This window comes from Mastacembelus armatus, chromosome 11, assembly GCF_900324485.2.
Source record: "Mastacembelus armatus chromosome 11, fMasArm1.2, whole genome shotgun sequence".
Taxonomy (NCBI): domain Eukaryota; kingdom Metazoa; phylum Chordata; class Actinopteri; order Synbranchiformes; family Mastacembelidae; genus Mastacembelus; species Mastacembelus armatus.
In genome coordinates, this window is record NC_046643.1 from 10,083,815 (window position 1) to 10,097,485 (window position 13,671).

The 13,671-nt window shown below is 39.4% G+C and overlaps 1 protein-coding gene across 4 annotated transcripts in view; it reads right to left on the reverse strand.

The window, feature by feature from the left end:
* Positions 1 to 13,671, reverse strand: part of vps50 (VPS50 subunit of EARP/GARPII complex) — a 77,960-nt gene that overhangs the window by 30,948 nt on the left and 33,341 nt on the right. For all 4 annotated transcript variants that reach the window (XM_026299892.1, XM_026299889.1, XM_026299891.1 and 1 more), the window contains exons 13-17: positions 9,134 to 9,266; positions 3,405 to 3,493; positions 3,124 to 3,218; positions 1,598 to 1,696; positions 213 to 303 (exon numbers count right to left, since the gene is read on the reverse strand). In XM_026299892.1, the coding sequence (XP_026155677.1) occupies positions 213 to 303; positions 1,598 to 1,696; positions 3,124 to 3,218; positions 3,405 to 3,493; positions 9,134 to 9,266 (507 nt within the window). The remainder of the gene's footprint in view (positions 1 to 212; positions 304 to 1,597; positions 1,697 to 3,123; positions 3,219 to 3,404; positions 3,494 to 9,133; positions 9,267 to 13,671) is intronic.

A 13,671-nucleotide genomic window follows, 5' to 3' on the forward strand; every position in this document is an offset into this window, starting at 1 on the left:
TACGTTGACAAAGAGGCCAAAATACTTGCACACACCCACAGCCAGAACCACAGAACTACCCACACACAGAAATCACTCAGCTGCTTCCCCTTTGTTTCCTATCCTTATGCTCATTTCTCCATGGTAGGGGTGCATGATAAGTGTGGCAGTGTGGAATGAATCAATGTTACTGTGCTTGACTTTCCCGCCTCATTGACGTGATTCTTACTCACATGGAGCTGGGCGATGTTAAAGTTAGACTTGACCGGGCACAGTTCCCACGTCTCATTTTCCAGAAACATCCTCAGCTCTTCTAGTCGTGCCCTGAGGGGATGAGATGAGAGAAAAACAAATGGGAATTTAGTTAAAAAAAAAAAAAAAAAAAGCCATTTTATATATTAAACCAGCTTCCATGCTTTAAGAGCCCATATTAAATTTGCTGGAATAAACGAAGCCTGCAAAGGTCAGTGATGCACAGTCAGAAGGAAGAGACGTGTGTCTGTGTGGTTCTCAGCAGGTGTGTGTAACATTTCTCCATGTTAAGTGCGATCACAGCTCAAGACAGGCAACCCAGTGCACACCCACTAGGCCAATATTAGGTCTTTGTGCGTGAAATGTCAGAGCAGTGTTAACGTCAAACATGGCAACAGCCCTTGTTCCTTGTGTTCATGGTGTTTGAAGTATGACAAGTGAAAGAATGTTGAACACAAGAGGCAGGAAAGCCTCACGGTTGACTAACATATGGTAGCATTCTCCATAAACTTGACTTAACCAGTCTTCTTTGCAAAAACTCCATTTCCCTACAGCTATCATGATCTAATGAAATGCATTTGGGAAAAGACATTAAAACATTAAAAGCAGTTCAATCCGTCAGAGCAGATGATTAAACAGAAATGACCAGTGGCAAATCTCTTAGATATTTATCCTGTCTGCACACTCTCAATGTCATTCTGTCCTTTGCACCCGCAAGCCAACAATGCAACCACTGTATGACTGAGTGTCTCACTGCAGGCAGCTGGCAGACTAATACAGGCATCAAACCAGTCAGAGTTCACTGGTGGGTAATCTCTTTGGCAATGACACCCAGCTGGGGAATGAATCAAACCTAATGTAAAGATGATGCACGGTGGAAGCTACTGCGCATATGTGTGTGGTGTGCAGTATGCAGGGGGTGATAATGTGCCTTGATAATGTTATCAGTTCTGATTACACTTCACACAGAGATCACACCCATCTCATCACCTTTAACCTGAAGATGCCACCCCCCCCCCCTTCTATCTCCCTCTTTTGTGGAATAAGGATGGGGCTCAGTAGCATTCTGATATTTCAGCATCTTATCAATAACTCTAGACAGGTAATCACAACACTGCTCAATGCAAATTACATCGCAAATTACACGCCATTTGTGTGAAAACATACATATTCATGTGGTTGGCAGGGAGGTTATATAATCAAGATGTAAATATGTTTCCAGTGCAGTGAGTGAAAAGCAGCCAGTACTGTATGTAAATGCTTTGGTCAAACTTTCTGTCCAAAACTCCTGTTCCACCTAATGTCATCTCACTACTTTCTTTCAAAGTACACTCAATGTCTAACTGTTAAAAAATTAGACATTTACCTGTGATAATTTTTAAAGTAGTTGATGCTTTGGCGTTTGATAGACTCCTGCAAGACCTCTGACTTGCTGCCACAAAACTCCTCACCCACTTGCATCAACCTGAAAGAGATGGTTAAAGGGCAAGGGAACAAATTATGACAATGATGAAGGAAAGAAACAGACAGAGGCATTTGTTGAGAGAGGTGACAGGAGTGAATAAACAAAAAAAAAATATAACAACTGAATCCATTTTATAAAATATTTGTGATGGCAACATTTTTGTGATGAAACCAATGAGTGGGGCTCACAGTGCATGTGACCTTAAAGGCTCTAATAACCAAAACCCCTTTGTTAGCAACAGTAACAAAAAAAATGGTTCACTATCACTAGAGCTTCTAATAAGTGGAGGCCCTGTAAGGAGTGAGCTCTTTAATGGATGCCTACTCAACAACTGAAGCTTGGTGGTTTGTGCTGAATACCTACTGTCGAATGCTGTGATTAGGATAATCCGTCCATCCATTATCTATACCCACTTATTCCTAATTAGGGTCATGAGGGATCTGCTGGAGTCTATCCCAGCTCTCTTTGGGTGAAAGGCAGGGGTCCACCCTGGACAGGTCACCAGTCCATCACAGGGCCACATAGAGACAAACAACCTCACACACTCACACTCACTCCTATGGGCAATTTAGAGTCACCAATCAACCTGACATACATGTTTTTGGACTGTGGGAGGAAACCAGAGTACCTGGAGAAAACCCACACAAGTACAGGGAGAACATGCAAACTCCACACAGAAAGGCCCCTGCTGGGTTTCAAACCAGGAACCTTCTTGCTGTGAGGCAACAGTGCTGACAACCCATCCACTGTGCTGCCCATTGATTAGGATAATTATTTCATCAATTATATAAAATTATGCATTTTACATCCGATTCTGAATAGACCATGTTTAAAGTTGGGGATATATCAAAAACTGCCCTTTAGCTTCAAAGCCTTTATGTGTTTGAAGCACTGATGAGCCAGTGCTTGGACCACAGACCTGCTCTGGCACTAGAGACAGCCAGTATGCTGTTAAAAGAAATCAAGCATAAAATTCTGCATCTAAAGTAACTGATCTACTTTGACTTTTCCAAATAGAGTAGGCTTTTCAAATGTTCAACCTGACACACTGTACACTTTCTATTTGGCAGCCTTTAATGCAAATTAAAGTGGACTATCACATGATTAGAACTGAGCATAAAAACATTATGTTTAAGTGCATTATAAATTCATTTTTAAGGTGCATGCAAACAAAGACAATGAAAACTTCATTACTGGATATAAAAGTATGCATGTTTATTACTATACAAGTGTTTTTGCATAATTTGAGCCAGTTAGTGAATAGATGACTGAACAAATATACACTGCAAGAAAGAACCAAAGCAAAAGGAAAAAATGTGCAAAAGTAGAACAACCTTAAAATAAAGACAAGAAGAAGGCAGGAGAGCAAGTGAAGACCAATTAGTGGAAACAAGGAATGAGCAGGCTGCTCTGGCGGTGTGGTGTACCTGCTGATGACATCCAGTACCACTATAAAATCGTCATATTTGAAGTTAGACATGTCTGTCCCCAGGATGTAGGCCTTCACTTTCAACTGGACATCCTGAGGAGAGAAATTGGAAGGACAGAGTGATTCATGGGAGAAGGACTTGTGACTGAGCCACTATGTTGAGCAGAAATGTGTGAGAAAATAAATTAAAAGAAAAACTAGGTGCAGAGAGTGAAGTAGAAACATGCTTCAGACCGTGCAAAAAGAGCAAGACATAGAAGCAGACTCTTCTCTACAAACCTGCCAGATCCGTGTCAGTCCATGCTCCAGTTTCTTCTTCACATAGCTGCGGTCCACCAGCAATTCATCAGACTCTGCTCCAGCATCATCTATGAGTAACCAAAAAAAAAAAGGCACACATACAGTTAAAAAAACTAATAAAGACACTTCTCTCAATCTCTATTATTCATTTCTTGTATCCATTGTATGGATGCCATTTCAGACTCAAAGAAATATGCTCACTTTTTTCAGTGCACACATGCACAATATTGCAAGAAGAGACCAGATTTCATAAAAAAAATCATGTTGTGGTGGATGAAAATTTTTCTTTTACTTTTGATAGTGGTAAGAAATTATCCTTCATCCGCATTTTAATATAAACCTGAAAGTGTGGTGTGCAAAATCTGACTCATTAAAGTAAATTTAAAGTTCTTCAATGTGCCTGAGTATTAGAGCGGAAGAACTCAGCTGAAGACTTTCTGAAGCGGTTGTCAGTCAACATCTGAAAAGAGTATAGATCCTTTAAGACAGGAAAGAGAGCGACGTAGAAGCCAGCAGAACAATAGTAGATGGCAGTTAGATAAAGGGTGCTGGAATCCCGCTCCCTGTCAGGCCATCAGACAATGACACCAACATATTCAGTGTACATGGTTCCTCCTGCCTCATCAGCTCACTATCCTTTTATTTGTGTTCTTTGTCCTCTGACCAATCAGCTGTAATAGCATGTGGTGCAGAAACAGCAGAGGCAGCTACAGTGACTGAAATACTTTCCCTTAGATGGAAATTGCTTCAATCAATCTCAAGCTGCTGGCCCTGTTTGAAGTGGAATCTCTCAGAAAGCCAGCAGCAGTAAGGCTGTAAGTCAGGTGGCTGTCAGTCCCACATTACATTCTGTTAACGTCATAGGAAGACAAAAAGTGCAGAGAATCATCCAAGTCATGCATTATTCCTGTGATTGTGATTAACATTTATGTTTATTTTTTATGGTTTGTCTGTCTTTTGTTAGGAGTCATTATATTAATAAAAAAAACACAAATGTTAAATGAATAAGTGCCATAATTTATACAATAAATATCTACTTTTTAAAAATCTTTTTAGAATCATTTCATAAGTTACTCGTTCCTTGTTTGTGCCCCAATTAAATGATAGGACCAACTTTTCAATGGAAGAAAATCACAGGAGGAAAAGAGAGAGTCAGTAAAAATAGAATTTTTTACCACTCTACCTGCTGTCTGGGTCAGCTGCAGGGCTATTCTACTGCCATAGATTTAGTTTCTCAAAGATGCTTCACCAGGGAGGATGATTATAGACACCAGAGTTTCAATCCAGCATCTCTCAAAGAGAGGGAAGACCTTGCTACCAACTGCAGCAACCTGATAACCATTCAGCCATTCAGTGCTGTGCAGTATATTATACCCAAGTCAGTTTCTAAGCAGCAGAGAAACAAATAACTCTATACATCACCCTATGAACAAAAGCCAGAACAAAATGCTGCAAATTCTGCTGCAGCATCTGTTGCTAGAGCTATTCCTTTACTTATATTAAAAAAAAAAAAAACATTCTTAAAGTATTAGACAAACCAAATAATTTGGTAAATCCATGCCAGTATGTCAATCATTGTAAGAAGTATAAATTAATAATGTAAAAGGAGTTCAACAGGCAAGAATTTCCAAGGATTTACACTTCAGTCTACAATGTAAGAGCACTGAGGCAAAACATAAATACGTCCCAGAATATGAGTGGATCTAATTGCGTCTGAGATCACACACAGTACCATTTAGGCAGACAGGATGGGTGGTCATCTTCTTCTTCTTCTGAAGCAGCGAGGTGCTTGAAAAGACCTAAGGCTTTAACCATACAAACACATAACTCAGCAGGACTCGAACGGCTCCAAGCTGCAGTTAAAAACACAGCCACTGAACACCAGCCCCGCTGGGTGAGGCATTCGTCTGTTTTAGCAAGAGGATAAATATCTCTCGCTGGTTTGCATGTATTTAACACAAGTAACTTACACATGTCTCACATTCGATTTTAGCGTCAGTGGCAACGACGGTGTTTTCATAATGATGAACCAGAGAAAAAAAAACATTTAAAAAAAAAAGTACAAACAATTTTATTACATGCCTAACCTCTAGATACAAAAAATAAATCACCAGGCCTCTGTAGCACTAGTAGCACTTTTTCTTTTTCTCCAATCAATCTGCATGCACACCAGCACTCTGCCCACAGGACCTGTTAGTCATACTCTGAGGCATACAACTATTATAGCAGCACAAAGGATGTCCTCTGCCTTACTATGGATTCTGACAGAAGGCCCAATACACTAAAGGAGTGAAAAAAAAAATCCTCAAGAGGAAATCGTGTCAAGTTTTATCTTTTGCAATAAGCTTGGAAGCGTAGATGTAAACACCATTCATCGTAAGCTCATGCCTCAGATTATTTCACAAGATGTTTATCCTTGTACTATGTTCACACTATATATTTTCTTACAAGAAGTGAAAATAAAAATTATGAGACTAAAGCACTTGTTTTCATATTTAGGGGAAACAGTGATCTTCATTTTCTGTAAGTCATGTATATACATCCAGCTCCAACATCAACATTCTAACCAGCCATGTATGTACAAATTTAACTGAAATGCTACAAGATGAACAAAATCATTTCTGCAGAGACTTCAACAAGTAATGTTAATCCAATCTTAAATACTAAGTACTAAGATACAAGAACTCTGCATTGTCCAAAAGAGAGTTCAAGTAAAATGTTTTCAGTCATCTTGTGCATTCATCAAGCCCTGAAACCTGTTTTAACAACACCGATTCATACATTAAAGTCAGCTGTGTCTTATTTATAGGGAAATGGAAAGCCTCTGATCTTGGTTATGGCAACAATGGATAATGGCTATTTTAAGAATGAGCCTAGCAAGACTATTTAATAGATAAGAAGATACTACTTTCATAACAGTAGATCAATTTAAATTCTTACAGGAAGAATACCTCAGCATCTAGCTATCACAGATGTTTATCTTCTCCTTCTAGCAACCGATTGCAATCATCATTCTCAGAAACAGATGTGACAGTCAAGAGATTAATAAAAAGTATCTGGGAATTAAACTAGTGGTTTTCAAACAGCCCAAGAGCACCGGTTGTAATTTGAGTCATTATAAGGAGCAGAACTGTTGAAAACAATTGCATCATTCACTAAAAAACAAAAGAACAGAGGGTTTATGAGACATGGTGACATGGCAACTTGACATATCTGGGTTTTATTTAATGAGCGCAAGGACCACAGTGAGAGTGAAGGGATCTGAACAAGGGAGACAAAAAAAAAAAGAAAAAAAAAGAAAGGAGAGCCAAAGTAAAACTGAGGCGCTGAAATTAGAGAGTCCTCACAAAAGGTGAGAGTGAGAGCAGAGATTGATTAACTGAAGATACAAAAGTAAGAACCCGAAGGTGTGTCCATGAAAAAAGAAAGAACAGCAGAAACTAACAGCACAATACTGAAGTATTAACCAATATTTTTTAAAAGCTGTACTCTAAAAATTAGAAATTTTATGGTAACAGCTCAGCCTGAAATTGTAATGAAAGCTTATTTGCAAAAATAAAACATATATAACATATCTAATATTTAGGTTGCCTAGTTTAAATGAGAATTTAGAATTTATTTGTGTTTCATCTCATTTAAAACAGTATTTTTGTTTTTTCCCCATCAGTAGTTCCCCATATTCTGCAGCTGTTGTGAGTGCATTTCGTGTCTCTCCCACTGTTGACCTGTGGGTGTAGGCAGTCCCCCCAGCTTAACTACTTAGAAAAGCCTTAATAATGGTTATTAAAATGTTAGTACAGAGAGAAAGGAACGCATAAATTATAGGGAAAGCCGCCCTTTGCTAAACTGTAGGCGGTAACTAGTGTTTGACCTTTGGAGGCATTGTGGGAAACAGAGTTCTTGGTGACTCACACGACAAACACGCACACAGGGGACTTAGCCCCCCCACTGGTTTCAAACTATGACTCAAAACAACAGCCTATGCACTATCTGGATTTCTGAATACAATAAGAACTTAATTTAAATGGGAGCAGTGGAGTTTCCTATATCTTAGTGGAGCAAACAGCCTTCATACATTTCCTTATTAATCTACAGGGTTCATACCCAGACTCTGTACGAACATGCAACAGATGTACAAACTGGTTGCGCCGATTTGCTCTCACATAGTCAAGTGAACACACAGTGCCTCCATCAGCGCTGATCAAACATGACAGGCTGTGTGCTACAGCGCCAGATCTATTTTGTCAGGTGGAGATACGACCCCTAGACCATATTACTTGAACCAACTTTTCGTTCCATCTAGTGACCAGATTAAGCACTGGCACATTATACTGACTAGCACAATATATTAAGTGAGCAGAATCCTAAATTCAATGGCATGCTCTTTGTGCTCTTAGTGAGACTGTGTGGGTCTGACAGAAGGAAGGGGAGAGAATGATCTTCACTGGGTTTCGCATGGTCTGTTGTTTGAGAAAAAAGTCACTACCACCACAAACAGTGTTCAACAAACGAGACAAAACCTGTACAATAAATCACCACTCTACACACGTATTAGGATAAACAGAGAAAGGTGAGAACTCAAACAAAGACAGGGTCAGGGGAACACCTTTGCAGACAGAGCAGACAGGCAATCAAATAGCGTGATGTGATTGATGGGAAGTGAAAGGCAACATCATCTCGCCCTGCAAGGAGGACGTCAACTAATGAAGAAACCGGAGAATTTAGCATGTCACCAGTCATTTAGCACATACTTGTGTCCTCATCCATTCACCTAATGAATTCTGTACTGTTATGAGAAACAGAAAAGACCAGTCTTTCAATACTTTGCAGTGCGACACAAAATAAAACAAAAATTCTCAATTTGCTAATAACATCTGATAAAGTCTTTGATAATAAAAATAATAAAAACAGTAATGACAAGAACAGTCATTACAACAGTCAATCCAATATAGTTTATTTTCTTAAACCAGTAAGAAATTCAACAACCACCACAATGTATGTATTGCTTTGAAATAGAGCTTTTCGAGGCTAATGTTTTCACATCTGGCAGCTGACTGAAGGTGGGATGGATAGAAGCAGCATCAAAAGCAAGTCCTTTTGGGTGATCCAGGCATACACTTTGGATTTGGACAGATGTGGCATAGAACTGTCTTGATGTGCTTAATGGGCCATATACCCTGAGGGCACCTATTGTATGGTCAGTTTCCAGTGGGACAAGTGTACTTTAAATTGTTAGCATTAAATGTACAAAAAGCTGACAAAAACAGGTAAAACAGATTTTAATAGAATTTCAAAAAGGTCACTGAAGACTAGATAAACTCCTTTGACTTTCAACGTCTAATAAATGCAACATCAAGGTTGAAAAAGTCTGGTTTGTATAAGATTGGAAATGTAACAAACTCAAAGTCAGGATAATGCATCACTCACGGTGAGACCGCGTGTGCACAAACCATGTGACTGTGTCAGAACCCAGACCACTACACTTTGCTGCACTATAGCACCTGCACACATTTAACAGTCAGTTCACTTTTCTCCCAGTCATTCATTTTGCAATCTAACTTTTTCTTGCACCACAATAAAACTCTTCTACACCTGTACACCTTTTTGATGCATGTTGGCAGGTCAGTAAAAAACAGAAGTGTTGCCGAAATAGAGCATGAAATATTACAAAGGTCATAGAGTTCGATACTGTCGGCATAGTGTCTTACCTGGAATTGGTGTGCTCTCCTGCTTGTCATGCTTCTCATGCCACTGCATGGTGCGGTGGTAGCTCAGCATCACCTCCCACAATGCCTTGCAAAGATCTGTCAGGCAGGGAATGTAGCTGTCCAGGGTGATATGCTGCCAAAAGAGAGGTTAAGAAAACAAGGTCACTCACGATATTTCTCCTTGAATTCCTTGAGGTAGTTTGTGTTACTTCTTGTATTGTATATTTCCTTGTGGTCCTAACTGTATTATATGTACTGTTCTAAAGGCAGGGAGTAGTTTCAGAGATATGAAACACACGTGGTGCTGGACTACTGTAAAAGAAAGTGCAAGATTCAGCAAGAGATTTGGTTGATCAGTTCTCCTCTATGCTACATCTAATTATAGGCTGCTTACATTCATCATTTAAAGGCACTAGGTTGGCAAACAGCCTTTTCACTCTGCCACACACCAAGTACTTTCATCTTATCTAAGTATTACTGTAGGTATTAATCTACAAAATTAAAAGAATATAAAAATGGTAATTCTGCCAGGAAAACTGTTTTAAAAATTGTTTTTTGTTTTATGTAATAAGGCATTTTTATAATAGATAAATAAATAATTACTTAGAGGATAATGCATGCTGCTGTTTTTCCTGCTCTTATCCATTGGATGAAAACATCTGATTCTGAGCACTTAGGATGCCAGACAGCCTCAAAAAAAAAAAAAAAAAAAGGTAAATTAAAATTTGGCCCACCTAAATAAAAGTACAGCTTGCACAATAGCAGCCACTGACACATTTCAAGGCTCTAAAGAATAACACTCCAATAGAGTCCTGTCAGCATGTTCAGGGACGAATTCATCACAGCTGGATGGAACAGTGCTGTCAACAGCAGCAGCCCTACATTTATAATACGTGTCTGTAGACCCCTTCTAACGTTCACAAAAGCATCGTAAATTACACACCACAAACCTCACACGCTGGTGGTTGCTGAGAGAGAAAACAGTGCATTGCATTAAGGACCCCAACTGAGCAAAGACCAACATGAGTAAAGACCCACACTGAGCTCTGGCTTATGTTTTCTGGCATGTCCAATAGAGCCTGAGTGACAAAGCACTACTGGACAGGAGAATCTCCCAGCAGAACATTTCTTATTGAGACATCTGAAGCAGATTAGCCACTATAAGCCATCAACAAGAACGTCTCCGGTAATGACAGTCAGGTAAAAACGTTGTTAATGATGGAGTTTCTTGGCCAAGGCAACTAAACTGTACAACAGGTGTGGATCCACGATTGTCAGAAATGCTTTGATATCAGAAGAGTGACATGCTATTAATTCAACATCTATTTCTCAGAATTGAAACGTTACTATGGTGAACCCTTAAGTTTAACAGCAAATGAAAGAAGTTAGAGTTGTTTCTATGCTGGGTCATATTAAAGCTAAGAATACTGGAGATAAGAACTGTAGCTGGACATGTGGCACTGAAGCATTACCATTTTCAAGTTCAGACAAATTAACTGGTGCGACATAGCTGCGGTTAACAACAGGCTCCTAATAGGTAATTTAATGAATACAAAAATCCATGCCAGCTACTCAAATCACTGCAGCATGTTCCCACACAACTGGGCTTAGCAGACACAGTGTGGTGGATAAAAAGTGTGTGGGTTCAGATTTTCATCTTGATGAAAAGATGAGTAGAACTTGATTAGAAGTACTTCAGCCACACTTGCAAATAAATGATGCTTGTGTTTTGTGTGTACTGACCTTTAGTTGTGACGGTTAACGTTTGGATAATGTGTTAAGGTGTCCTCACAAAGAAAAGCTGTACAAATGTGTGTGTGTGTGTGTGTGTGTGTGTGTGTACATGTGTTGAAGGTGACAACTAACAGCAGGTTTGCATGTCACACCTGCAGTAAGTCCATGTCACACAGTAGTTTCATACTAAGGATTTATTTTAGGTTAGGCCATTTGGCTTTCTAAAGAAAGGCACCCTTGCACATAGCACATGCTCACATATGCCAGAGAGGTTTTGAAAAGACAAGGGGCTGAGTGCATTTTTTTTTTCCAATTGTGTGTGTGTGTGTGTGCATGTGGAGGAGTACACATGAAAGAAATGTCACACATTTTACAAAGGAGATGTGCAAGAGAGCACAGGTACCCTTGAGTTGGCTGATTCTCTTCCTTTAGGAAAAGACAATCACACCCCCCTCCTTTTAAAGAAGAATAAATAAACAGATTAACTTGCAGGAAATCATAAACATACTCAGCAATCTGTAGACGTGCTGCGCAACCAAAAAGAAAAAACAAAATATGGTATACAGCCCTAAAAAGAGTTTTTTGTGAGTCTGAAAACTGAGAGAAATGTGATGCTTTTTGAACAAAACACAGCCAGGCAGTTTGTTGTGGTTTTATGTGAAGCTGGTGCGAAATGCAGTGGAATGGTTCAACAAGTGTGAGCAAAGATAATGTGTGTACAGTTTAATGTCAGAACGAAGCACAGAGACTGGTTTGCTTCTTGGAAGATATCAGAATCTGTAATTAGTGAGTCCAGCAGACACACTGACATTTATCTCGGTGAAACTAATCTGTACATGAACATTTTGAATTCGTTAGTTTTGCCAGTTCATTTGCAAGTTTGCTAAAAGAAAAGTTTCTACCAAATAAAGTTCCACAGTATTTATCATTATAACTGTGTGGTATGGATCTTATCATTCCCCTGGCTCTTGATCAATTAGTCCATTGAAGAGCACATAATAGTCCTTTTTCACCGAAGACATTCTGACATGTCCTAGTAGGAAAAGCACAGTGTAAATAATAATAATCAGTGGTGCCTGACTACCATTTAGATGCTTAACTACCAGGGTCCTGGTTTTGTGCTCACTGTCCTATTGTTGTGGCTTAGTTCATCCATATCAGTTATCATGGTACTTTCAGGGTTGTGGGAGGCTGAAGTCAATCCCAGCTGACAGTGGGCGAGAGGTGGGGTACACCCTGGACAGATCACCAGTCTATCACAGGGCTGCCACATAGAAACAGACAATCACATGCAATTTAAAGTCACAAATTAACCTAACCCCAAACTGCATGTCATGGAATATCTGGAGAAAACCAATGCAGGTACAGGGAGAACATGTACACTCCACACAGGAAGGCCCCAGGGTTGAATAGGATTAAAATTCAGAGCCAAAATTTCCACCCATGAGACCCGAGGGGATAAGATCCACATTGTTTGGCTGCAGATTTGTTTCATTCTGATGAATAAACTACCTGGAGTAAACACTAAAAACTAAAGCCAATTTAGGATCTACATCCTTGCAAATGATCAATCCTTCAGATACTAAACAGCCTATAACAAACTGTGGAGAGTGGGATGGATTACCATGGAGTACTAATGAGCTGTTGTTTGATATCACTGTTACAGTGATTTCAATAGACCTAATGGCTTTAAACACCACAGGAAAATGAAATACTAAAGAGCTAAAGCCTGACTAGCAAGCTTCTAAAGGCCATACAGTTCAGGCCACCCTGCAGTGCGTGGGATCACACAGCAAACTGACTCTAACAAGAATTATATAAAAAAATTAATTTCTGTTAGACTCCATTGGTTTTTTTTTTTAGTCTAGCAAGACACCAAGTGGGTGGCTGAATTCTGTAGCATTATTATAACTAATGTGTGATATGAACGAAAGTTTGTTAGATTTTTGTCTCCGTCTCACCTATGCTCCTGGGAGTAAACAGCCCTGTTTCCACCAGGGGAAAAGTCAGATTGACCAGGGGATCAATAAAGAGTGAGGTTATTCAATAATGATGAGATGATGTCAAATGAATAGTCAGGACTGACCTTTTTCAGTGATCCCATTTCGCTTGAATTTTAAGTCACATAACTAAGAGGCAGGTTTAGATTCAATGTGGCTATAATGTTTCATTAATCTTTATTTATTAGGGCAAGAGTAAGTGAATAAGTTTGCTCTTCTCCACAAACACACAAAGTTTGTTAGTGATACAGTTCCACAACATTAACACATTCTCTACTGAGCCATGTCCAAATCCACAGTAATCAATGGCAAGAGCAGAAAGCATTACTTATCTGATTTCCCTAGCCACCCTACATATTGGAAGCAGAACTTGTTGTAGGTGCATTTTTTTCAAGTCAGAAAACTTGAGAACAAGTCAATGTGTGCATCTATGCTGCAAAACCCCAAATAACCTTAGAGGGAGAACTGAAGGACTCTCCAAATACTCAAAAATCTCAAGCCCATCTTCAAATTTTCATCCAACTACCTTGGTCACATGTGCGTTTACCAGATAAGCTTCATAAACATTTACTTCACATAAGAACTTTGTCTAATTCACCATTCATTTGACATTTTTAAGACAAGGCACCTGAGGGCTTTGAGTAAAGCAATCTAGAAGGAGTAAAAGTGAGCAAAACACTTGCTGTTCCCATAAAAGTCACTACAGACAGGCAGACAATGCTGTCACTGTCTGCCAGCTGTGCGTGGGTGTTCACATACCTCTTCATTTGAGTGTGTGCCTGTGCGTGTGTGTGTGCTATCAAT